The 26,413-nt window shown below is 35.5% G+C and overlaps 2 protein-coding genes across 3 annotated transcripts in view; one reads left to right on the forward strand and one right to left on the reverse strand.

Annotated features, from left to right (window-relative positions):
• LOC129270950 (uncharacterized) overlaps positions 1-1,978 on the reverse strand; it is a 33,494-nt gene extending 31,516 nt beyond the window's left edge. The window contains exon 1 of the mRNA XM_064106943.1: positions 1,501-1,978. The gene's annotated coding sequence lies outside the window, so the exon portion shown is untranslated. The remainder of the gene's footprint in view (positions 1-1,500) is intronic.
• LOC129270951 (mpv17-like protein 2) lies at positions 1,552-17,922 on the forward strand. Of its 2 annotated transcripts, XM_064106944.1 has the most exons (5): positions 1,552-2,512; positions 6,180-6,341; positions 7,790-7,866; positions 9,666-9,834; positions 14,257-16,423. In XM_064106944.1, exons 1-4 carry the CDS (start codon positions 2,344-2,346, stop codon positions 9,813-9,815), a joined length of 558 nt encoding a protein of 185 aa, XP_063963014.1. In that variant the 5' UTR covers positions 1,552-2,343; the 3' UTR covers positions 9,816-9,834; positions 14,257-16,423. The 2 variants fall into 2 exon arrangements, with proteins under 2 accessions (XP_063963014.1, XP_054764267.1); XM_054908292.2 differs by lacking the exon at positions 9,666-9,834 and having other exon boundaries at positions 14,257-17,922.
• The last annotated feature ends 8,491 nt before the right edge of the window (positions 17,923-26,413 follow it).

The raw sequence follows: 26,413 nt of genomic DNA on the forward strand, positions 1-26,413 counted from the left end.
TACAAATTTTTTCCCCATCTGTCAAAACTTTGCAAAGCAAAGTCTATGGTTTGAAACAGTCAAAGAGTTCCAACTGTCTATCAGTATCACAATGGCTCAAAGAACTAAGCCTAAGGTCAGGAGGTTTTCATAAAGAAAAGATAAATGCAGTTTTCTTTGACATATTGTGATCTTGACCTGAAATAGGGAGTTCTGTGAAAATGCCACTTTCAGAATTTGTATCTGTCTGTGCACCCATGTATAAAACAAATGTGAAGCCATTAAAGGAGGAGGAAAGACCCTATAGAAACCTATACCATGAGAAACTTTGAAGTTTTATGAATAAAATGATGTATAATTCAAGGGAATGCCTTGCCCCGCATAGCACCTTTAGAAAAAGTATTATACAGTCCCATTCATTGCATTTTGTGTAAGCTATGAAAATCTACTTTTTTGCTGTTAAAAAATCTGCACATTCTCCTATTTAAACAGAAATATCTCTGTCAATATTTGACATCATGAGTTGATTTATGCACCATTCTTTTTCTTATTTCACAAGCTTTCCAATGGTACCAAATTTGTTGGGATTCCTTCAAGATTTCATAAAGTAACTGTCTCCCTAACCCAGGGAACTCCCGCCTGCGGGAGCCCAGGAGCTTACCGTGTATTTGACCATACTCACGGGACTAGGGTGATTTATGGTCTAAATATTTCTCCAAATGAATTGTGAAAACAGAAATTATGCACTTACCACGATTATATGGATGAAGGTCTAACGAGTGGCAGTTTCCTGACATATGGGCACAGACTGGAACCTCAAAAAACGAAAAGTTCTCTCCTTCTACCCCCGTCTCGATCGGCCATTTTTTTGTTATGAATTGTAACAAAATGGCCGATCGAGACTGGGGTAGAAGGAGAGAACTTTTCGTTTTTTGAGGTTCCAGTCTGTGCCCAGATGTCAGGAAACTGCCACTCGTTAGACCTTCATCCATATAATCGTGGTAAGTGCATAATTTCTGTTTTCACAATTCATTTGGAGAAATATTTAGACCATAAATCACCCTAGTCCCGTGAGTATGGTAAAATACACGGTAAGCCCCTGGGCTCCCGCCCGCTGCGCGGGCGGGAGCTCCCTGGGTTACTGTCTCCCCAACTCAAACAAGAGTTTAATTTTCTTTTTGACAGACTTAAATCTGCATATTTCCCCCTGTAAATTGGAATATCTCCGTCAATATATCAGACAATGAGTTGATTGAGGCATCATTATTTTTCTTATTTCACAAGCTTTCCATGCAATGATATCAAATTTGTTGGGATTCTTCAAGATTTCAAAAAGTCACCGAACTCCCTACCTGAAAAAAAAAATAGTTTCTCTTTGACTTTGCCTTGGAGAATGTGATTGTGAGTCTCAGTCAGAGAAAAACTAAAAGATGTTTATCCTGTTTATCTGCATATCTTAAGTGTCAGGACATCCAATCCCCCCCCCCCCCCCCTCGGACTTGCATTGCCAAAAATACTAACTTTGCGGTAGATCTACAAACATACGTAGGTACCGTACTCTGTCTCTAGCTCATTTACAAAAAAAGTCACAATATCGGCCAATCAGAGGTCGAGTACGGTCATGGCTGTATAGCAATGTGCATTTTATATTTGCACACACATGAACGCAGGACAATCACGATTCCTTGATTCATGTATTCGAAAAGCACATAAGTGAAACCACCAGCAGCTGCTATGGCATGGTCCCCGCATAGATTAAATTCAAGAAACCTGTCAACTCAGACTACCGTGCTAGTTTGACGAGAAGGGGCTTCTTTCTAGTCTAGTGTCTTCTATAAACGTTACAGCATCTTAGACGGCCTCTTAGACTTGGTGACGTGAGCTCAGTCCGGATTTCCTAGCCCATGCAGCCGCAGACTAGACGCAGTGATATCTCCCAGTTGAAGCTCAGCAGCTGCCACAGCTAGCTAGCTAGCCTGAGCTGAACTTGACAAGAGTCGAGTCGACGCAGTTCGGTGTGCCGGTGTAGTGCGCCGTGCCTACTGCTGCACCCGTACCGCTACACGGCCGGACTCGCTCATGTGTGATCCGACCGGTGCGCGCAGCCCCGGCGCTGCGGTATACGGTACCGATACTTCCTGCCTGAGATGAGTGTTAGGCTCAAGCTTCAGAAAATGCCTTCGTATTTCAAGGGTGAAAGGGAACGTTTACGTTGAAATGCCGCAATTTGTCTGTCGAAATAGGACTAATAGTACAAAGGATACCATTATGTTTATATGAATCAGAATACAGTTACTTTCAACGCTTTTTAGTTTGTTTTCATTTTATGTGGCGAGTCTTCGAATTTAACATCAGACATCAATCATGATCCGGCATATCACAAGAAAACTATTTTCACCGAAGTATCTGGTTTGGACGAATATAGTATCAGGAGGAATCATCTTAACTTGTGGAGATGCCGTTGAACAGTATAGAGAGATTCTAAAGAAAAGAAAACAAAATAAAATACAACGATGGAGCTTCAAAAGATCAGGTAAAACTAGTGGGCCCCAAAGGCCCAAGTCTGCGCACCTAACATTCAATTTGAGTTAAGATTTAACATGAATTTCTTCTTATTTTACAAAATCTTTTGGTTAATAGTGTTCCTTATATTATTAAGAGTAAGTGTACCAAATTTCTCATTAAAAATGAAAGAAAATATAAGATTTTCTTGAAAAAACCTCGGGCAGTCATTTTCAGATTGAAAAAAAAAATGGTACCCCATGTCTGCGCACTTATTCACTTTGCACACGATTCGGGGATTTTGATGACAAAGGCTGCATTTTTAGGCCGTCACATGAAATGCCCTGAATTCATTATTTTTCCACCATTTTGAGTCAGATTTTTTTATGAATACCTGTCTATGTATTGCATGTGTAAAGTTCGTGCTCGTTGCATGCGTATCTTCTTTTACTAGAATCGCGCAGATACACGGGTGCGCAGACTTGGGAGACCGCGCAGACATGGGGGAACTGACCATATAAAACTTATGTTGTTGTTGATCCATACTCTAATTTAAGTTAGACCCTATTATTAAAGGACAATTCCACCCCAACAAAAAGTTGATTTGAATAAAAAGAGAAAAATCCACCAAACATAACACTGAAAATTTCATCAAAATCGGATGTAAAAACTAAAATAAGAAAGTTATTACAATTTAAAGATTCGCTTAATTTCACAAAACAGTTATATGCACATCCTGGTCAGTATGGAGGCGCGATATAGCTCAGTCGGTAGAGCGGGGGTTTCGGATTCCGGTGACCCGGGTTCGATTCCGAAGTGGTGCGCTAGTGCCCTTTGGTAAGGCATTTATCCTCATTACCAGGTCCCTCGGAGAGGACCTTAAGCCATTGGTCCCCAGGTTGCTTGCTCACAGGCATTCGTGCTTTCTTAGCAGTCAGGTAAAACAACCTCGGTATATGTGTATGCAAATGAGGCGACTGATGACGTCATCCACTCACTATTTCTTTTGTATTGTATTATATGAAATATGAAATATTCAAATTTTCTCCTCATTGTCAAGTAAATCAATGATTAATTCCTCACTGAACATGTGGAATTAGCATTGTTTAATATGGTTCAGTCAAGTTGGTCCTTATTGTCAAAGATCTGTATAATTCAAGCAATAAAAAACAAAAGAAATAGTGAGTGATACACATCGACTGTCTCATTTGCATATCACTAAGTTGTGCATATCACTGTTTTGTGAAAAATAAGCGAAACTTTAAAATGTCATAACTTTCTTATTTTACATCCGATTTTGATGAAATTTTCATCATTATGCTAGTTTAATTTTTCTCTATTTATTCAAATCAATATTTTTCTGAGGTGGACTTGACCTTTAAGTTTCAGATGCACTTCTTCAAAATGAGAAAATCGATGATGCTGTCACTCACAGACTATTTTAGACCAAAAGCTTCGGTCTCTGTTTAATTGGTTGTTCCGCTGAACTCCGTTGGATTTACTCACCAATTACAGAGACCGAAGTTCTATATATGGCCATATGTTTATGTAAACTTAAGACTTAAGTTCGGATAAACCAGGGAAGTGGAGTTGTTAAATATGTAAATTTTTCAGATTTGACAATACTTTACAAAAATATGGCAAGTTCCAAGTCTGCGCAGTCCCCCTTGTCTGCGCACATGCATATCTGCGTGATTCTAGTAAAAGAAGATACACAACGATCACAGACTTTTCACATGCAATACATAGACAGATATTCATTAAAAAATCTGACTCAAAATGGTGGAAAAATAATGAATTTAGGGCATTTCATGTGACGACCTAAAAATGCAGCCTTTCTCATGAAAATCCCTGAATCGTGTGCAAAGTGAATGGGTGCGCAGACATGGGGTACCATTTTTTTTTCAATATGAAAATGACTGCCCGAGCATTTTTCCAAGAAAATCCTATATTTCTTTCAAATTTTTATAAGATATTTGGTACACTTGCTCATAATAATATAAGGAACATCATTATCTGAAAGATTTTGTGATATAAAAAGAAATTCATGTTAAATCAAATGTTAGGTGCGCAGACTTGGGGACCACCATCATACATGCATGTATTTTATCATCTTACTCAGTTGGTGAATAGAGGGTTTAGTCTCTTGTGAGAGTTATTATTAGCAAAAAATCAGCGAAGCCTATACATTAGTACAAATCAACTAAACTCAAGTCATTTACTTCTAGATCTACAATCATGACAATAATTTTAAAAAATACAAATATGTACAAAATAGGATACACAAAAAGAAAATGAAAATGAACCTAGTACCGGTACTAGGATTCAAACAAATATTGTGGGGAGCCAAAAAGAACATTCAATTAATAATTTATAAAAAAGGCAAAGGAAGGGGCTGGGCAAGAACGATTGGCACAGCTAGCAATCGGGGAACAGTAGCCTATAAAGTATAAGTATTATTCTTGGAAGTGCTTCTTTCTACTTCAGAAAGGCATTATGTAACTTATTATACTGTCATTATGCTTGCTCAAGTAGCTTAAACGTTCTTGACACTGACAGTAAATTTACCTTCTCGTGTAAGTTGAGCCACAAAAACTATGAACTACATGTATGGGGGAAGAACCAGCATGTCAAATTTTTATTTAGTCTTCACTTGCTAATTCTCTATACATCCTCTATAAAAGGAAAAGCGCTGTCATTTATGTAAATTTGCTCCTTTCTGCCTTCATATCGATGACTTTTTAAGGTTTTTTTGTTTCTTTATATACATGTACATTACCATAAGAATTACCATGGCTCAACTTGCCCCGTGTTAGCTGGCTCAACTTACCCCAGTCCGAACTTTAATGCGAGAATTTCGCATCCACACATTTGTTATGCATCCATCATGTAAAAGACTATGACAAGAATAAAAATCAATACCAGGCCCCCATCTTACAAAGAGTTGCGATTGATCCGATCAATCATAACTATGGACGGCCAGCAACGTCAACATCTATTATGCATGTTTATTCAAAATATTTTCTGGCTATAATGTATATTCATGCATTCATTGTTTTCTTGAAAATTCACTGCGCTTCTCTTTGCATACAGAGGACATTGTGCAAGTTTTTTGTAGAAAAAATTATGGCACTGATGGATTTCCATAGAGTTACGATTGATCGGATCAATCGTAACTCTTTGTAAGACGGGGCCCTGGACTAACAATGTGTCTCTTATGTCTTTATTATATCTAAAGACGTGTGTGTGTGTAAAAAGCACTTATCTATTTCACACACTTTTTACTTTCTTTGCTGAAATTTGTATTTTTCCCTCAAAAAAAGTACTTTTTGTTTCACAGTTGGTAACAATTTAGTGGGGTGAGGGGTTATGCAATGGGTCATCAATACATGACACCACCACAATGTCTGACTCATTCTTTATTGGCCTGGGGCCTCAACTTGCCCCTATGCTCAACTTACCCCATCTTCCTGTACATGTAGGCCTATTCCACAACCATATTCCAATATATTAAAGAATCTATGACACAAAGCAGAACTCAACTTGAAAAATGAAATTCATGGATCTCTCTTTAAAGCAAACCAATAAAAATTTACATGTACAGTAGAGTAGGTGATATAAGCAAGTGAAAGTATAATTCAATTCAAATGATTTGTGTTGTCAACTGTATGTTTGTTTGTTTATCCTTTTGACTTCAGGTTGCATGTTTGCCATCGGGATTGCCCTAGGTCCATTCAACCATTACTGGTACGTGTACCTCGACCGTTTCTTTCCAGGCGTTGCAGCATCCACCGTAGCAACAAAGATTGTTCTTGATGAAATGATTGCATCTCCAGTACTCACCATCTCATTCTTAGTTGGTAAGGAGAACACAATTGTTTACCGAGGTAGTATGAGGAAGGGGAGTTGGGGTGGAGCGCAGTTTGATGCCAAGCATACAAAATCCCACAGTCGAGAATGATGGAATTGGGTATTAAGGTAGAAGATCATGTTTATTTTGTTAATTTTTTAAATTTCCCCAAAATCTTGTCTGTTTAACGGAAAAAAATATAATTTCTAAAATTGCCTATCAGTTGCAAAAAAGGAATAAAAATGTAAGGCTCCACATGGACACACAAACTACAATGTTTTTATTTTTAATATTTTGAATTATATGACACCTAGATAGATCCTTGTGGTTTGATTGGTTGTTTGATATCGTTCATTCAGCCCATTTTGCAATGACGTCATCAACTATGCAATTTTGGATTCATTCATTGTGCAATTTTGGATCCATATGATTTTGTCCATTGCACTCGCGCACCGAGACTGCAGCTGCAGGCACCAGCAGTGCGCATGTTGTAATGACGTAACAATCAACAGACCGAACTTGCACTGCATGAGCTGGTTTTGCATCGAAATTCATTACCAAATAATGAATGTTTTTTAATTCGTGCAATGGACAGAATACTTCATTCAGTGAAAGATGAAATAATGTTCCATTCAACTCGGCTACGCCTCGTTGAATGGATCATTTCATTTTTCACCTCGTGAAGTATTCTGTCCATTGCACTCATAAACATTCATTATTTGTATACCAGTGCTTCCATTGCAAGAAGAAAAAGGGAGAAAGAAATTGCACCTGTTATGTATTAAACCACAAAGCTATTAAAATTGCTTACAGTGTATTTGCAATTTACATGGGACTCTTTTACACTTTATATTTTTAGTATAAACTTATCCATTATCCATATGGCTCCCACCACAATGTACAGGTATCTTCTCCATTGTTCTTATAATATACATTAGAGTGCTTGGTTATATATTATCATGTATCGGGGTTGTATGCAAAAAGGAAAATATGACTCTTGAGTTGCATACATTTTTAGATACATACCTATAGGCAAATTATGTAATTACTCATGACTATGGCCGACCCATACAGTACGTGTACATGAGTTCTGGGGTGTTTCACAAATATTTACGAATGTAAGTGTGGTTTGGAGTCTCACTAAAATTTCAGTTGCATGCCAAATGTAAAACATTGCCACATTCGTCAGATAATGCGCACAGGACGCAAACTTCCTACTTATCCATCAATCAGATCATAAAAAATGTGAAAAATAATTTGTACATGTCGTCATTTTAGCATGATTCTAAGTCCCACCTAACTCTTTGTGAACATTCCCCCCCCCCCCCCCCGGGTGGGGGGGCATGATAGAATGAATGATATATAATGTACAGAAGATGTGTAGTGATTTGTTCAGTGATTGATGGTTGTTAATGATCAAGAACACTTCTTATTTTCTTCCTTTTTTCCACTTTTCAGGCCTTGGTCTATTAGAAGGGAAACCTTTGACAGAATGTAATACAATGGTTAAAGAAAAGTTTCCCACAATTTGGTTGGTAAGTGAACTTTTGTAACTGAATTTGTGTAAAGGAAAGCGATACTGCAAGACCTTTGTGTTGAAATGACCCAACAGATAATGAAGCTACATTCCAAAAGTTGTGATGAGAATATGTTTTAAGAAACTAATACCGCTTTCAGTAACTCACTGGTCCAGACCAGGCCTGGGCTAAGTCGTAAAATTTTGAGTTAATGAATGGCTTGGGCTAAAAAAAGCCCACGCCATGCCGGGCTATTTTAGTGCTGCATTTATCAGCACCAGACCAGCGCCGTCGTAAAAGTAGCATAAAAAGTAGCGTGGATCAGCTACAGTTACTGAATCATGAGTTAATGAAAACGGTATAAATATCCTTTCCCTTCTATCCAAATTCCAACTCTCCCTGTAATTGAATCTTGGCATAGCTGATGTTTGCTATTAAACTGCAAGTTCTTTTGTAGAAGTCATCCAATTCATATTCCCAGCAAATTCTAGTTCAAGCCAAGATAAAGTTACCTCATCTCAAGAAGATCTGCTGATGACTCGATGGAATGTTATCATCTAAAACAGCCTTTACATACGTAGCTTGGTTTGCATAATTAAACCAAAATCATCTTAAGTTTGCATTAAACAGAGACTGATTCACATGGAGTTGCTAATATAAAGTAATTGGTGCCAAACTGTCAGATTCTGAATTATTTTGATTCCTGTCAGCTAAAGTAGGAATATAAAAACTCTTATTTTATCCAGGATAGCCACTTCAACTATAATTTGGTGATTTTCATGCGGGCCCTGGATAACATTACAATGTATATGATATTATTACCCTTCTCCGTTCTCAAAAGTTAAGCGGTTATGGCATCATTTTTTAAATCTTTGATATGACTAGGCAGTGGACCGAACCCTCAACCTTCTGTTCATGAGGCGGGCGCTCTACCACTGACCCACCATGCTACATGTATATTATCTTTTTATAATTTGTATTGTTAAGAAGCGTGTGAATGCAAAATTTATTCGAAATTGGATTTACACAAAATTCAGTCAAAATAAATTATAGAAACAGTCCCACTCTTAAAAACAGAACAATTTGGGTTATCTTACTCTAGCCACCAGTTGTGAAGTTACCACTCAGTTTAGAAAAGATATTTTCCTTCTGCAAATATTGGAGCAGCTCTCCTGACGTGGGCCCCATTGCATAAAAAATTGTCTTTTCCTGTGATATACATGTAGTCAATTTAGCAGAATTGAGCTTATAATCTTAGAATTTAGTTTTTATCCCAATTTATTTTTCTTTTGTAAAAAGTTATATGATAGGTAGTCACTGGTGATGTGGAACCAATTATCTATAATAATAGGGTATCTTAGCCTGAAATTATAAATTGATTTTAATATCAGTTTTGTTTTGCTTGCTTGATTTACACTGTATTAAAGTGATTTCCAGGGTTCCATGACATTTGCTCTGCCAACAATGGACAATGGAAAATCTGCATTGCATGTTAAGCCAAACCTTAAATTTAACCTCTACTACTAAATAAACCCAAATCCTTACCTGTAGATTATTCTGACCACAAAAAAAATCTCTTTTACAATCCTAACTCTAATGCTGTGTTCAAGATATTAAGACAGGAGATACATGTATGTAATGGTGCAGGAGCATACATGTATGTTGTGTCACCATTTTTAGGAGAAGAGAAAAGCACATAATTCACAAAGATTGCTTATGTCACAGTCAGGAAATGGCTTCCCTAGTCATTCTACCAATTGAAAGTTCTTCCAAGTACTTAATATTTAAAGTAATGATTTTTGCACCTTTGTTTTAAGATGGATATCATTGTTTGGACTCCTGCGCAGTGGATAAACTTCCGGTTCCTTCCATTTCCGGGTCGTGTTTTGTATGTCAATAGTCTGGACATGGCTTGGTCCACGTTCATTTCATTTTGTACGTATACAGATGGTCCCTTTGACCATTAGGATGAGGAGGACTGGGGAGGTAAGGCTCTTGAGCAATCATTGGTGTCTGATCGCAGCTCATTAGTTATGATCACTACAGATATATATGCGTCTGTCACCCTTTTTTCCCATGTATTCAACATCACCAGGTGGTCCTTTAGTAGGAATCATATGTACCTACTTATCATATTAGCCTTTACAGTGCCAAATAGCTTTGCTAGTTTAAGAATTCTGATCTACATAAATGCTTTGCTGCAGTTCTCAAATTGTCACTTCCTAATTATAACAAAAAGTAGAAAAGAAAATATTTTTTACCCCTTTTGCTTTCTGATGTAACCCAATCATCCCAATGTTCCTTTTATTATCAAATATCATTAAATGATTCTACAATTCCGTTTGCTTCTGTTTCTCACTGATTGCTGCTAAAGAACGGAGAATGTACCGGTATCCTTCATCAAATTAGAATTGATGAAGCATAAAAGCTGGATGTATTTTAATCACATGTAGATCTTCCTGAGCTTTATGTACAAGGGTGGATTCTGATTCAAATAACTGTTTGCATGACATTGGCTCTGTAAGGGTTAATGGGTGATTCAGTTTGTCTAAACTCCAGGTGCTGTGGATAATTCATGTACTGTTAACTTGGGTCATGATCCGGTTCAATATACCAGAGTTACGCTACTTGACCTCCTGAATATACTCTTCTTTCTTCTCCCCCTTGTCTGATTCTCCTTTTTTCGTAACTGTACATGTAAACGCCGTACAGGGATGATTGCCCCAACCCACCCCTACCCCTTCAAAAGGAGTTTGTCTTTTATAGGATGATTCAACTTTTCTAAACTCCTGGGCTGTGAATATTTCCAACAATCATGTACTTTTAACTTGGTAACCTGGGTCATCTGATTCAATATATTGGTGTTTAATATAGAGTTGCACTACTGTACTTCCTGAATATACTCCTTTCTTCTTCCCCCTTGTCTGATGTCTCCTTTTTTTTAATAACTTAAACCCTAACCAGGGTTGATTGGTGTGGTTGAATCAACCCCCCACCCCCCTTTGAGATCTTGGCCGCTGATCGCGCGAACGCCGTGAAAATTGGCATGATAATAGGATGGGATGTACATGTAATTACAATTTTGTAATTTTTCCTAAATCATCTGGGGGAGGGGGGTTATGAATTAATCATGCTAATTCACTATTAAAGAAAGCTCTTAGAATGCATTTTTTATGTAAATATTCTTTAAACCATTGCTAACAATTTTACAAATTATAAAAAGAAAATCCTGGTTTGAAAATGATTTTTTTATGTATTTTATTGGTTCATGAATTTAATGTATTTCTTTAGTTTTTCTTTGTTTTTGTTTAATTTACTGCAGAGCCTTTATGAAGTATAATTATGCTAAAATTAATGAATTTCAGCTGATGAAAGTAAAAATAATCAGATCTTTATAAGATGAGAAAACTCAATTTACATTGACTTTGTACACAAAATCATGTCTTAGAGTATTTCGGGGTCTGACATGCACTTACGTAAATGTTACATGACAGTGTAAATTTTTAACCGCATACTCGGGCATCGTGAATTTGGTTTCAAAAGATGCACAACATCGGTCACTGAGCAGCGCGGTCAAAAATTTCGCAGGGTGGAATGGTCGCGGAAAATTTGGAGGGGGAAAGGGGTTGATTCAACCCCCCCCCCCTCCGGCGGTTTAAGCGTTGAAAACCATGCAGGGATGGTCGTAAAAAAACCCAAACCCGATGTTTTGTGAAAATTATAGTCAAATTCTCGAATGATTGGGTTTACTGGACCCAACGTTTCAGGAATATTTCTTGAATGGTCGGGTTTCGCGATTGCCCGACCAGACCTGATAAGCTGATGTTCTGACACAAGCCAAAAAGATGGAAGCTTTGAGTACATGTAGTTATAGAGATATGAGAGACGGCTGGCTTGAGTGAGCAGTAGAGTTGAGGAGCAGGAAAGGAAATTCATTATTTTTGGTAGGTTGACTGCCCGCCTTTAATTGGAGTCCATCTCCTGAAGATGGACAGTCAATCTGCCAAAAAGTTTTATCTATGTAGGAATCACCACATGGTGTACATCCTAAAGCTCTTCTGCAATGACCCATACCATCATACAAGCCTTCAAGCTTCATCATTTATTATTCATTCATGGCAAAGTATCAAAATAGAGTCGGAATGTTGGCCCAGCTCGGCAATAGACTAAATGGGAAAATATTGGACCAGGCGGGTGTTTCATAAAGCAGTTTGTAAGTTAAGAGCAAATTTAAGAACGACTGGTGAACCTTTTTTGTGGTAAACGGTAGATTCATTTGCGATGGTTTAGTGCGTAAGAAAAGATCACCAGTCGTTCTTAAAGTCGCTCTTAACTTGCGAACAGCTTTATGAAACGGCCCCCAGGTGTAGTATAGACTCCATTCAACATTTTACCAAATTGATAGTAGACCTTAACTGGGTTTAGGCTTTTTTTTAGCCCATGTTGTATATCTGTAAAGTAGACCAACTGCTTTTTAATAGACCAAGTGAATAATAATTACATCTGCTATTCCTCTGGCTTAACTCCAACCTGTGGACCTATTGTTCGGGGGGGGGGTGATCTACATAGTACATGTATTGTGTTATCTCCCTCCCCCCCCCCCCCCCACTTTAATAGTGTGACATCACAGATTTACATGTAGGCCAGTGTGCTGTTCGCTCTCACGCTATACATTGTAATTCTAATGGTAAATGTGTAATTAAATACACGTATTCTGATTGAAATTGGAATGCATTAAAGTAGGTACAGTACGAGATCTAATTTCTGAATATACATTTTTCCAGACTTTGGGGCCATTCAATTTTGATGGTATATCTATTAGCAGCTGTTCTTCCTGAGATATAGATAATAATTAGTTTCCTTTTTTTATGAATTATATATAAAAATATACCAGTAATAATTTTAGGGCCATTAAGAAATATATCAGCTGTTCTTGCTTACAGGGGTAGATATGATAATTACTTGCATTTTGTTTCAATTTAGACAAAAATCAATGTATATGATAGAATATGATTTGGATACAAGCTGGTATTGCATTTTAATTGATACATAAATATTTTAATTGTCTTTCAAAGAGGCAATTTAATTGTGGCATTTATGGGCAAGATAATAGCTGTAATATTGATTAACTCACATTGCACGTCGTGGAACCCGGCAATTACCTCCTATGGGAGGTGGTTATGAGAAACCGTATTTTGCGCGATGCGTTTACCGGTAATCAATAAACCGCATCGTGTCTGTTTCAAAAGGGAAGTTTTCCGGAATTCTGGATACTTACGCGGGTAATACCGTTTAACGAGTCTGTAGAAACAAGCTGAAAGGCTTTTGAAAGTACAGGACACCAATCGTGATTTCTTGATCATGACATGTGTATGTTCATAGTATTGAAACATCAAGGTTTTCTAGAAACAAATCTATTAATAATCCTGACCTTTTTTGTTGATATGATGTTCATACTAGGTAAGATGTTTACCTGTCCTTTGATTATATATTTCATGCTTATATTTTTGAAACCCCCCCCCCCTTGTAAAATTGCCTCGAAAAGGACCTATATATTTTTTTCTCTTTAGACTCACATATAATTGCACGTCTTTTGGAAGATATTTGTGAAATTCAGCTTTGGGGTCACAGCACTTTTTTTTGTAAATGCATGTCGTTGATGATGTATTCTACATGGCTCAAAACTTTTACTCTCTTGACCTGTCTTTACATTGTGCATTTCATCTGTGAATAATTGTTGTATTTAAGGTGGGCAGTGTGGTAAAAAAAAATCAAAATTGTGTTTTTGTATCAAAATAATCTGACATGTAAGGGGGGGGGGCCACTTCCATTGACTAGTGGATACCATGCGCGACCACGGGGTCCTGAAAAGCACCTTAAACGTGTATTTTCCATATTCTGAAAATGCACCCCTTAACAAGTATTGGCGTGTGAATCCCTACCCTTAACAAGTATTGGAAACAAAACGATACCCTTGGCAAGTATTCCCTGAATTGAACCCCTAAACAAGTACAGCGATATTTAATGTCACGGATGTCGGTTTTACCTTTACTTTACATGTACCTACATCATATTACGGCTCCACCTCCCACACCTCGGGTATTACACCTGTGTTCATGAGGATGATAAGGTCAAAAGGTCATATTGCATATTTTATCGATCGCGATATCGCGCGAGACTCGTGAACCAACTCGTTTTATATATTAGGAAGAAATTATTGATGAGGTTTGGAACATCTGTCTGATCAACCAAGAAAATTCCTAGTTTATGGAAATATGTTCACTTCCCCTTTATTTGCTTATACCCCATTAATATGTGATAATGATAATAATGATATTGGTAAAAAATATTAAAATGATAATCGATATTGCTGATGAAATTAGGCATCTCTCTTTGTTTGAATTTCAGCTTGATTTGTGTGTCTGGCCTACTATACAATGGATCAACTTCTATTATCTACCTCTCCGTGCTCGAGTCATCTACGTCAACTCAGTGACCTTCCTCTGGGATATGTTTCTCTCCTATATGGTTCACGATCACAAGACTGGAGATGCACCCGAAGGAAGTATACCAGAAAACACGCATAAATGTGCCTAACCTTATACCGCCTAAAAGTCGTGTTTACATGTTTTGTCATTAAAGGTTTTATGTACATGTAAACCTTCATCATTAGAGCTGTTGTGCGATCAAATTGTTATAGTTTGTTAGGCTAATATGTAGTATATTGTTCTCTTTTACACCTTGTGCAATTTGACAGATTCCAAAATGTTTATTTGCAAGACCAGCCTGAATGTTTTATTGGTTTTATTACTTCAAAAAGCCTGTTGACCCCTTTTAGGGGAGTTGGACAGTATCCTGGAAGTAAGAGATACATGTAAATGTTTACCCTAGCCAAAAACTATCGAGGCGAATCTGAAGTGTATTCTCAATAATGATAATAGGACATTTCTTGTATCGCGCATATATCACTGCCCATGGGCGTCTCTATGCACTTAATAGCAAAATAGACAAAGAAAGAAAGAAGATTAAAGCTATTATGTAAACTGTCTCAATCATAAAACTGCTTAAAGAAATCAGTTTTGAGGCGACTTTTTAATGCAGAGCATGTAGATGCCTCCTTAATGGAAGAAGGGATCATATTCCAAAGTTTAGGGGCAGCATAACAAAATGATCTCTCCCCGTAGAACTTGGTCTGAACAACTGGATACTTTAGCAGATATCTCTGTGAAGATCTTAGATCGTGAAGCGACATATCTTAATAATTTCTCTCTGAGATATTCAGGGGCCAAGGAATCAAGACATTGATAGGAAAGTAGGGTAAACAGTAGCAAAGACATGTAATTTGTAAATATGTGACCAGTCACACCAAAACCAACCATAAGCCGTCGAAAATAAATTTTTGAGATTTTTCTTGAGTTTAAAAAAGCACATCCTAAGCTTTCAAATGATTTATAACTTGTCAAAGTGGATCCTCACAAGTGCTTGATTGAATGCAGAAGAAACTAAGCAACAGCTTCAAAAATGAGGAGAATACAATTTTTTAAGCTAACCCTTCACTTAAGTTTGAGGTGTGCACATTGTGCAATCTTCATGAAACTCCAAGCAGTCCGCAAATAAAAAAATGTGTCAAAGAAAGTCTTGTATCTTTTCTATTCAACACTACAACAACAGTACTTATGAAGAAGAATTCTCTCAGATATAATTTTCAGTTTTTTTAAGACCAAATTACTATTTTTTGCTATTTACAGAGAACCTTTTTTTTTTCAATTTGTTTCCCCTCCACAGGGATTTTATTATTATGGGCAAGTCCAAGAAAAGGTCACCCTTGAAGGAAAAATTTTATCTTTAATTTAAGAAGTTATCTTTGGTGGGGTAAGAAAGCCCAAATGTTGAATTTTAAAATTTCATTAAGAAAAATTTAATAATATGCATATTTATGCTAATTTGGGGCACCTAATTTGCATAATTGGTATAATGGGCGTTACGTATGGGACAATTATAAAAACTCATAGAAAATCAAAACAAAACTTGTGAGATTTTGTCATAGGTGGGACATGGACCCCCTAACATCTTATTACTTTTGGGAGAAAAAAGTGGTGTCATCTAATTAAATATATGCAAATTAGGTCTTGTCCAAGGATGAAATGTCCCATACGTAACATTTTGAGGATGTTTCTTTAAGTTATTTCTCATAATACAATACTTGTATTGTTGCATCTCTGGGAAGTTCTAATTTATTAAGTATGAAAATGTTATACCACAAAAAGTTTCAAAAATATAGTTTACTTTTTAATTAAAAGTTAATTAAAATATTGTTACGTATGGGACAACATGTTACGTATGGGACATTTTATACACACAATGTCAAAGGGGAGATTTGTGTACAAAGTGAATGGAGAATAACAAATTTCAAGAGTGCTCTAAAAAGTGATTATTTACCTTTTCTTCAGTTTTTAAAGACTGATTTGTTATGAATACTGATTAATGAAAACAATCGAAGTGAAAAAATCATGAAACTGGAAAATATGAAGAAAAAAAAAACATTAGAAATACATAAGAAATTCATGAAACCATGAAAAACAAGAAAAAAAATGTTGAAATGGCTTATTTCTTTTCCAGTCTTTATCAAATATGTCTCAATAAAACATATTAAAAGAAAAAAACTCATTTGTTATTTCCATATATTAAATTATTTTAATTTTTGAAATTATGGGGAAAATTGTATACATTCTCTATGGGGACAAAATGTCCCAAACGTAACTGTCCCATACGTGACATGTCATTAATTTGTTTAATTAGAGTCTGTAATTAGAGGGTTTTGGCTTATGACATGAAACTTGCCTAAGATATACTAGAGTGTTGTGAGTTCTATCACACTTAGTTACAAGTTGTCAAATGAAATACTTTCAGAGAATTCTCAACTTGAAAATAATGTTTTAAAAATTGTCTTTTTTTCTGCGTCCCATACGTAACGGCACATCTATTCTCTCTAAAAGGTCAAAGTCATATGTCACCATTTTTTGCATGATTATTCTTCTCCTAGATGTCTCCCATCATGAGGGTATTCAATCTAATCAGTCATTTAACACTATTTTTCAGGTAATTAAAGCCTCTGAAATGTCCCATACGTAACGCGCGCGAATTCTTGGACTTGCCCTTATTCAAACATAACAAGATATCTTTTCAATGACAAATCAAATTAATAACAACGAAATACAGTACAACAGTAATTGCAACAAATATATAAATTGAACTGTCAGGTTCACATAATAGTAAACAATTTAAGGAACAAGCAAGGAGTAAATGAACAATAATATTCATATGTATCATTGTACATGGAAAGGGAACTGAACAGATCACTTCATGTAAACATGGCACGTAATTGAAACCATTTCTTTGTAAACTTTACCATTTTACAATTTGACTCTGCGATATATTTTTCATTCTTGAAATAATTCTGAAGTGCAAAATTGATATTATCAAAAACAGGTAATTGATGTTTTACTCTGGAAGTGTAAATCATCTGTCGTATCACTATCAATAAACAATTTAATACATAATTACTTGAACCTCTTAAACCAAATAATTTTTCTTTATTAGAGAAAAATATTCTATTTCCAGTTTTAAGAAATATCCATTGTTCAAACCTGTCCCATATATGTTTAATACATGTACATTCACAAAGTAGATGAGTAACTGTTTCACGGTGTACATTACAAAAAGTACATTCTTTTTGTTGAGCTAAATTAATTTTAAACAATATTTCATTTGTATATAAAATACGTTGCATTATTTTGAACTGAAACCAACGTAAATTCACATCGGTAGTACAACTGAATCCAATAGAGCAATGCGACTGCCATTGCTTGTCATTCATATCGAATATACACTTCCACTTAAGAAAACTTTTACATTCCACTTTTCTTTTCTTTTTAAGAATCGTATAGATGTGTGAACAACCTTTATTATATTTCATAACAAGTGCTATTGTATCAGGGATAATAGGTTCTTGGAACTTGCTAAAGTGTGTGCCATTGCTAAAACCGTCTCTTATAGCATCACATAATCCACGATAAAAAAAGAAAATTTATTTAAACATTGTATTTTTCCTGAAGGTCCTTCAAAGAGAGGAAATTGCCATGTACATCTAAAATATCATTAACAAAACGAACGCCCCTATTATTTAGAGATCTACTGTGAATTGAGCTATTACCTATTTTGATAAAATCATTGTTCCATAGGGGTTGGCAAGGTATATCATTACAGTGCATAGATAACAGTGTGCTATACGCTAAGAACATTTCTTTCCAAAAAGGATTTTTAATTTCGTGTGCCAGTCTAGAAAAATAGCTATTTCCCATATAAAGATCCAAGTTTTGCGTTTTATGCAAAAAAGACTGAAGAAGACAAATAATATTACCGTCAATGGAACCGTTTATCATTTTTTTCATCCAAGAAATTTTCAATGACTGGCAATGCAGATTTATGTCTATCATTTTTACTCCACCTTCAGAATAACTCTGAGACATTTGATTTCTACTTACTTTATCTGGTTTCTCTCCCCATATGAATCTATGAAATTGGGAATTTACATCTTTTAGAAATAACTCTCTTGGATTCGGGAGAGAAAGAATTAAGTAGTTCAATTTAGACACAAACAATGACTTGACAACCGTAACTCTTCCAAGGACCGTCAGGTAACGTCTTAACCATGAAGTCATTTGACTTTTGATCTCTTTAAACTTTTCATTGTAATTATGCACTGTCATTTTCTGAAGATCTGTACAAAAATCTATACCTAAATATCTGAAGTATTCATCAAATACCCAATTCAAATTCCTATTGGCAAGAATACAGTCTTTCTTGTTCTTGTATCCTCCAATCCATATTGCATGTGTCTTGGTTATATTAACAGTCAAACCTGATATTGTTTTATATTTTTCCAAGATGTCAAAAGCACTACCGGTACTCAATTCTCTTTCTGAACCGTTTAATGTCAGAAGAGTGTCATCTGCATACTGTAATATTTTATGACATTTACCAGAGGGCATCCTCAAACCATCTATTGACGTTGATTGTCGAAACAAAACGCCAAGTATTTCAGCACATAATAGAAAAATATATGGATACAATGGATCTCCTTGGCAACAGCCTCGCTCTATTGAAAATCTGGGAGACAGGTGTCCATTGATTAAAACACACGATTGAGCATTTTCATAAAACACATCAAACCATTTAACAATGGTCGGACCGAATTTAAAGAAGTGTAGTACATTGCGAATAAAGTCATGATAAATTGAATCGAATGCCTTCTCAAAATCTATAAGTAACAATAAACCGGGAATATCGTTTAATTCAGTATATAATAATATATCATATAACAAGCGGATGTTTTCTCCGATAAAGCGTCCGGACATAAACCCTTTCTGATTCTCATGAATAAGAAGAGGGAGTACATTCTTCAATCTATTAGCTATACAAGTAGATCCTATTTTGTATACGACATTTAATAATGATATGGGTCTCCAATTTTTTAAATAGTGTCTATCTTTACTTCCTTTGGGGATTAAAGTAATAACTCCCAACTTCTGTATGTAAGGCATACCAGATAAAAATGAAGAGTTTAAATATCTAACTAAAAATATATGGATTTCCTTCCAAAAATGTTTAAAAAATTCAACAGTGAATCCATCTAGACCAGGAGATTTATTGTTTTTCATATTTGTTAGGGCATAATAAACCTCGTCGGTGGAGAGCTCTCCTTCTAGAGAACCTTCCCTGGCATATTTTTTGTTTGTTTTTGGGGGTGGCTGGCCACATATTAGCCTGGCAACCAAACGGCATTATTCTTCTTGCATTGGAGGAAAAAAGGAAATGCAACCAAATTTAAGAAACGGCTCGATTGAGTTTTAAAGGCCTTGCACCACCTTGAAATCACTAGAATGAACAACATTTCAACGTTTGGCAACGTTGGGGTGAAAATTTCTAACTGCAAGAATGGCTCTTGATTTTAACCTAACAGTTCCTTGATACTGTCTGATCGTCCATGAAAGACCACTAGCATAGATCTACATTTGAAACTAACCATGTTATGATGATGGTTGAACAATTTTGTCATAGAAATTACATAAAAGTCCCCAATGAGAGAATGATTTTTTAAAATAAAGATTTCAAAAGGTTAATGTATTTCTTTTTTTTAATTTGGCTGTCCTTAAAAGAGGCCAATCACACAGTAGGTGGCCTGTAATGGAGTACTGTATGTGAGCTAATCTTGATATATTTTTTTTTACAATTGAAATAAAAATCAAATAGTATGTATATATTGGAATATATATTTGGATATATTACTGTATATATTGTGGAGTGTTAACAGTGTCTGGAATTTGCCCTTGGCCCTCTGTTCATTTTTTTTCCCTTTACTTTTGCTAATACATTTGGATGATTTTATACTAAATGAGCGGTGGGAAATGATCTTATTTGAGATTTTTTAGGCAATAGTGTTTCTTTATCGTAATTTATTGTCATTCTATTTAATCCAAATATATATTTATGCTATGATAAGTAAGTACATTAAGATTAGCTATTCAAATTCATATGGTCAGTAGGAAAAAAATTATGGACCGTTTTACAGTCCATTTGATGCCAGGGGCTCTTGCTTTTCTAATTCTTTATTCTTCCCCTTTTTATATTTTTTTCTCATTTCATTCCCTTCTCTGCCCTTTAACACTTTTTGCACCCCTACCCACCCCCCCCCCCTGATATGCCACTGTTTGCGATATTGTTCTTGCCATAAAGTCTGTATATGTACAAACTTTTCTACTCAGGGTCAATTTATAAGTACTCATTAAGGACGTTTTGTTACTAAATGGTTTCTCAGAGAATAAGATGAATTCATGCAAACTTTCCATCTCTGCGTGAGCGAGTTTAAACACGATCTATCTGGATGGTTTTCATGACATTATTCAGATAAAATAGTGTATATTCTTGAAACGGAATAGGGCCCCATCTTACAAAGAGTTACAATTGATCCGATCGACCCCAACTATTAAGGAAGTCCATCAATGTCATAATTTTTTCTACACAAAATTTGCACAATGTCCTTTGTAAACAAAGAAAAGCACTCTGAATTTTCAATGAAACAATGAATGTATGAATCTAGAAAATGTTTTGAACAAACATGTACTTCAGATGTTGAAGTTGCTGGCTTTCCATAGTTGTGGTTGATAGGATCAATCGCAATTTTTTGCATGATGGGGGCCCTGAGCTCTCTGGAAAACCTGACCAATGCTCTGTACTGTATTTTGTGGATAGTGATGAATAAGGATGATTCTTCAATATATCTGGCAAAAATTATTTTACACATGCACAGTATCAGTATTTTGTTGAGATAAACACTCACAGAAGTTATGTCACACATGAATTGATGGTTGGTGGCTTGGCGCGGTGTTATTAAAGCTTGATCTTGAACTCGCATGGATTTTTCATTGATCTCTTTGTCGCCATCTCCTGGTCGTTGAAAGATGTCCCCGACTGTATTCAGACTTTTTTTTAATTACATGTATATGTTTATTGTTTAAAATCATATCAAGTTATGAGACTTCAGTGTGAGAGATGGGTGAATCATGCATCCATCGAAATATTTCCCATGCTTTTGTTTTTACATCTCAAAAGATTATTCCTATTCATAGGAAATTTTAAAAACTTCTTATATTTATAGCAGCTTTCTCTTTTATCATAGGCTGGGTGTAATTATGAGAGTAAACTATATGGATATCCTATACATGTAATTGTGGTTTTGATGGGTGGTTTTTTTTTTGTGAAGGCTATTTATCAGATGGATTGTTAGGCAATGCATATTTGTTGGCAAATCCATGCAATATTAACTTAAATTGCTTTTCACTACCCGAAATGTTTCTTTTTTTTTATTATTGACGTATGAGAGTAATTAATTTACTTCTTTGATTGCTACATGATTGATGCAGTATGCACTCAAATGAATCTGAATGAAATTTCATATCTGCAGGATTGTTAGAATATGTTTATTCATGTGTGCCCTGTGGGCAAATTTATTTTTAAATTGTTTGCCAAGAGCCTCTAGAACATATCTATTCATAGCAACTTATATTGAATATTATATCGCTATTGACTAGCAATTGTAGAAGAGGTTTTTTTGCATTATGTGAAGCTATTTTTTAATAGATTTTTTTCCATAGTGACTTAAAGGGGTACTCTGGACTGAAAATAATTATTGTCTTGCCTGCATAGCAGAGGGAGGCTATAGGCACCGCTTTTCCAATGGTGTCGGCGGTGTCAACGGCAATGGCGGCGGCATCGACATTAAAATCTTAACCAAGGTTAAGTGCTTGAAATGTCATCATACATGTAACCTACATGTAAAACGTAAATGGACCTAAACTGGGTTCCAAAAGAAACTGATCAAACTTTACAAGGGCACTGCACAAATTCCACTCAGTCAAAATGAACAATTATTTTTACACAGGCTAGCTTAAATGATTTTTACTATTAAAGCATGTGCCAATAATTAAGAGATTGCTTCAATCACAGAGAGGCTGTAGCCCCTCAAATCAATTGGTTTCAGAATCCAAAGTCACAAAATGGCCAAAAAAAGACCAATGAAAATGAGATGGGATTAAAGAAACTTCTCAGTTTTTCACACATGTCCTTCACAGGCATGTTTAAGTGAATGACTCATCATAAAGAGGCTACAGGAAATGAAAATCAAAATTTTAAATGACTGGAATAATCACACAACCATACACAGATCCCATGGAGGATGTCCCGGTAAAAGGCGGTAAGATGGGAATTATGTGAACAGTGTTTATATGTAAGTGGCTGAATGAGATACCCACAGACATGATGATGATGATAGACCCTGTTTCCCTTTTGGAGCAATGTTAAAATAATCATCATCTCATTTTAAATAGATTGTCAAATCCTTTTTTTTTTCATTCTAGGTGTACAAAACTTGAATGAATAACTTCAATTTAAAAATTACAAAATTGGGAATATGACATCATTGGCCAGCTCATTGCATATTCATGAAGACATGCATAGAACTATTTTACTGAAATAAAGCAAAACTTGAAAATGTCATTACTTTGCTATTCCTTGTCTCATTTTGATAATATTTTCAGTGTTTTGTTTCTTTGATATGTCTGTTAAATTGACAATATTTGAAGCCTGTTGTACCCCTTAAAGTGGTCTTTTCTGTTGCTATTTTTAGCAACCAATTCTGCATGTTTATGACTTTCTTTGTGAAATGCATTCAGCTCATTGTTTTGATTTTTTTACATTTATGTCATTGTTATGAATATCATGTCTTCTTTAAGTTTAGTAAAAGATCACATGTATGTCCACTTTGTCTTTATATAATGAAGGTGCTGGATAAGTGTATTGTACTGCTGTAATGTACTTTCTGTGCTCTAATGATATTATCAGTACTATATATCTATTTTGAATATGTTATCAACTATCAAGGCATCTCTGTATTTCAAAAAAGCATTGAAGAACTCTCGTTATACATTGATGATTTTATTACTATTTGTATATTTTAGCAATTGAAGTGTACATGTATGTTGGCACGAGGTCCTTCACATGATTTTCATCATTTTGAGGCATTGCTAGGCAAGAAAGAGGGGAAAAGGTTGCTGATTTTTTTTTTACATATCTTTTTCTCTATCCTATTTTAACTATGATAACTGGAGAATGATTTGCTTTCTGTATTCAGTAGTATCATGAAATATTATGAAATGGTGATGTGGATCCTAATAGAATGATTGGCTGGAATTCATCACCTTATCAGTCATGTCTCTAATAAACAGCAAATATTTTCTAATGACTGGTCCTAATGACTAGTTTTGTTGACCGGTCTTGGTTTTAAATTGAGAGTTATTTTATCAAACAACAATCCACATCACTGTCTTACAATGTGAAAACTCTTGTTTGAAATTTTATACAATGCTGTTTATTATATGAACCTTACGGTAGTTTGATGTTTTATATTTAACTTTCAATAAATTAAACATGACTGTTAACTAAATAACCACTCTAAGTTTCATATAGTAAACTACATTGTATACAATTTTAGACTGCATTTTTACTGTGTATAAGGCGTTTACATTGTGCTCGGAAATTAGAATGATTGCACACGCTTGCCACATGTAGGCCTACAGGTCTTTGAAATTGTCTAAATGCCCTCAGCTATGCCTCGGGCGTGTTCAAACTTTTCCTGATGTACCTCCAGTTCGTAGTTCTTTTCTACGCATGATCACAAGAAGGTCATCTGATCTCGAAGTGGCATTATGGTTTAGCACCTACTTTGACGTCTTATTCATATTTTTCTAAAGTGCTTTTCATTAGATCCATTGGAAGCAACAATGCGCCCATTAGCGACTGGTATTTTACAGTTGGTCATACATTGTAATAGCACCATGCAACAAATTATACCTTCATAAAGTGTTCATTGATGTGCTATTCTAGTCACCTGCAATATCTACAGTTGCTATGTCAGATATGTATACATTATATCTTGCTTTTCAATTTGCCTATGCCTAATGAAAGAAAGCTAGGAAGGCCAATTGTTCAAACTTGCACATGAGATAACTACGAACTGGTCTATTTTTACTAATGCCTGAGATGATGTGTATTATTTTCATATTATTGATTTCAGGGATATATAACAGTATTTGTTTCATGAAATTACAGTATTGCCATTTACATGGTAATATTCTTACCATGTGTCGCATTCATAATGTCAAACCAATTCATGGTCACTGGTTGTAAGTCCTAAATTCTAAATGAGAAAATGCTTATTTTATGGTTATTAAAATGGTTTAAAGGCAGAACTTCATTTGCTTGTTTATTAATCTGTTTGATATAATAATTATAAGGAATGTGGAGAATGACAAAAGTAATTGAACAGATATGGCAAAATCAAGCCAATAATAAAAAATAAGTTATGAATAGTGGAACAGTTGGAACTCTTGGAGTATTTCGTGCGAATGTAGAATTGGGTTGTGAATAGGTATGATACCTCTATTTTGCCCTTTTTTCCCGTGTAAAAGACCCAAGAATTACCCCCATCTGCTGCACACCATTATTACATGGATCTATGCATGTCCATTTGGACAAAGGGTCACAAATATATTTTTCCCTCACTGGTTATTTTGTGTTGAAATGGGTTCTAAAAACGATGGCAAACCATCCAGTATTGATAATTAAACCATTGAAATGTTTGACTTTAAAGCAATTTACATTTTGCCTCCAATATTTTAATGATTGAATGGGTTAATATTTTTCACACTTTACTTTTGTTCTTCTTCTTTTGGAGGAAATATGAACAGGAAAGTATCCTAAACCTACAAATTGACTGGTTATAGTGGCTCAAGAAACTTGATAACAACAGTTTTCATGGATCACAAACAGTCTCTCTGGCCAATTGCTACACTCCCACTGAAATATTGTTCCAACCATCTCAAATCATCCATAAAAAAAAGAATGCGAGATAAAGCATTATGTGTTTTATCGCGAGCAACTGCATAGCGCCACCTATGGCCCATTCAACAAAATGAACAGATCATGCTGCCAAGTTGAAGAGAGGGAGTGAGAAAGTGAAGAGGAATGAAAAGGAGAAAAAGAAGGGAAGGAGGAAGAGAAAATATGAGAAGGTAAAAACAGGAGATGGTACAAGCAGCTAGGGGAAAATAAGAGACAGTGAAACCGTTTGAATTTTAATTAACCTTTTTTAATTAAAGGAGAAGTTCACCGCGACCAAAAGTTTGTTGTGAAAATGGCACAAAAGAATTACATATATATATGTATATATATATAAGATAATGCTGAAGATAATGCTTTCATTGCCAATAAAGTTTTTTATTGTTTCCTCAAATTTTCGACGGTCCTCCGTCTTCTTCAGGAGTTTAACAATGTGTGGTATCAATCATATCAGAGAGCGCATCCTCAGACAGATGTTGCTATGATGACTGGCTGAGGATGCGCGCCCTTCACAGAAACAACTCATAGTAACGCTATTTTGTAATAATCACATTGTTACGTAACAGTAAAGAAAAAATATTGCGCAATAACATTACTCGTTACGTAACAATAAGAAAATTAAGCGATGAGATGATAGAACGAAGATCAAATTCGTTAGGAGAAAATGATTCTCCCTGGAAAGTATTAAGTACGAATAGGTATTTTTGAGTAATAAACATTCCTGTGTGATACGATACCAAACATCGTGGCACTTGTCAAAGTATTTTTTTCAAAACTAACGAAACTGACGAAAGAATGAATATCCGCTTAGGAATCCAAGATCTCTGTTCATACCATCACCTCCAAAGCTCCTACATTTAACAATCATTCGTAGTTCAGCGGTTTTCCTCTCGTCCGCTGATTTGTATCCTCCCCCAAATATGCACACTTTCACATCCGCTAACGAATGTCCAGGAAGGCAGAAATGTCTGGCAACAGGAAGGTCGTGGAATTTCTTTTCGGTATCCAACGCAAGGTGTTCCTTTTGTGTTTCTTACGTAACTGCGTATTT

Source organism: Lytechinus pictus, chromosome 11, assembly GCF_037042905.1.
Source record: "Lytechinus pictus isolate F3 Inbred chromosome 11, Lp3.0, whole genome shotgun sequence".
In the NCBI taxonomy this organism is placed as follows: Eukaryota; Metazoa; Echinodermata; class Echinoidea; order Temnopleuroida; family Toxopneustidae; genus Lytechinus; species Lytechinus pictus.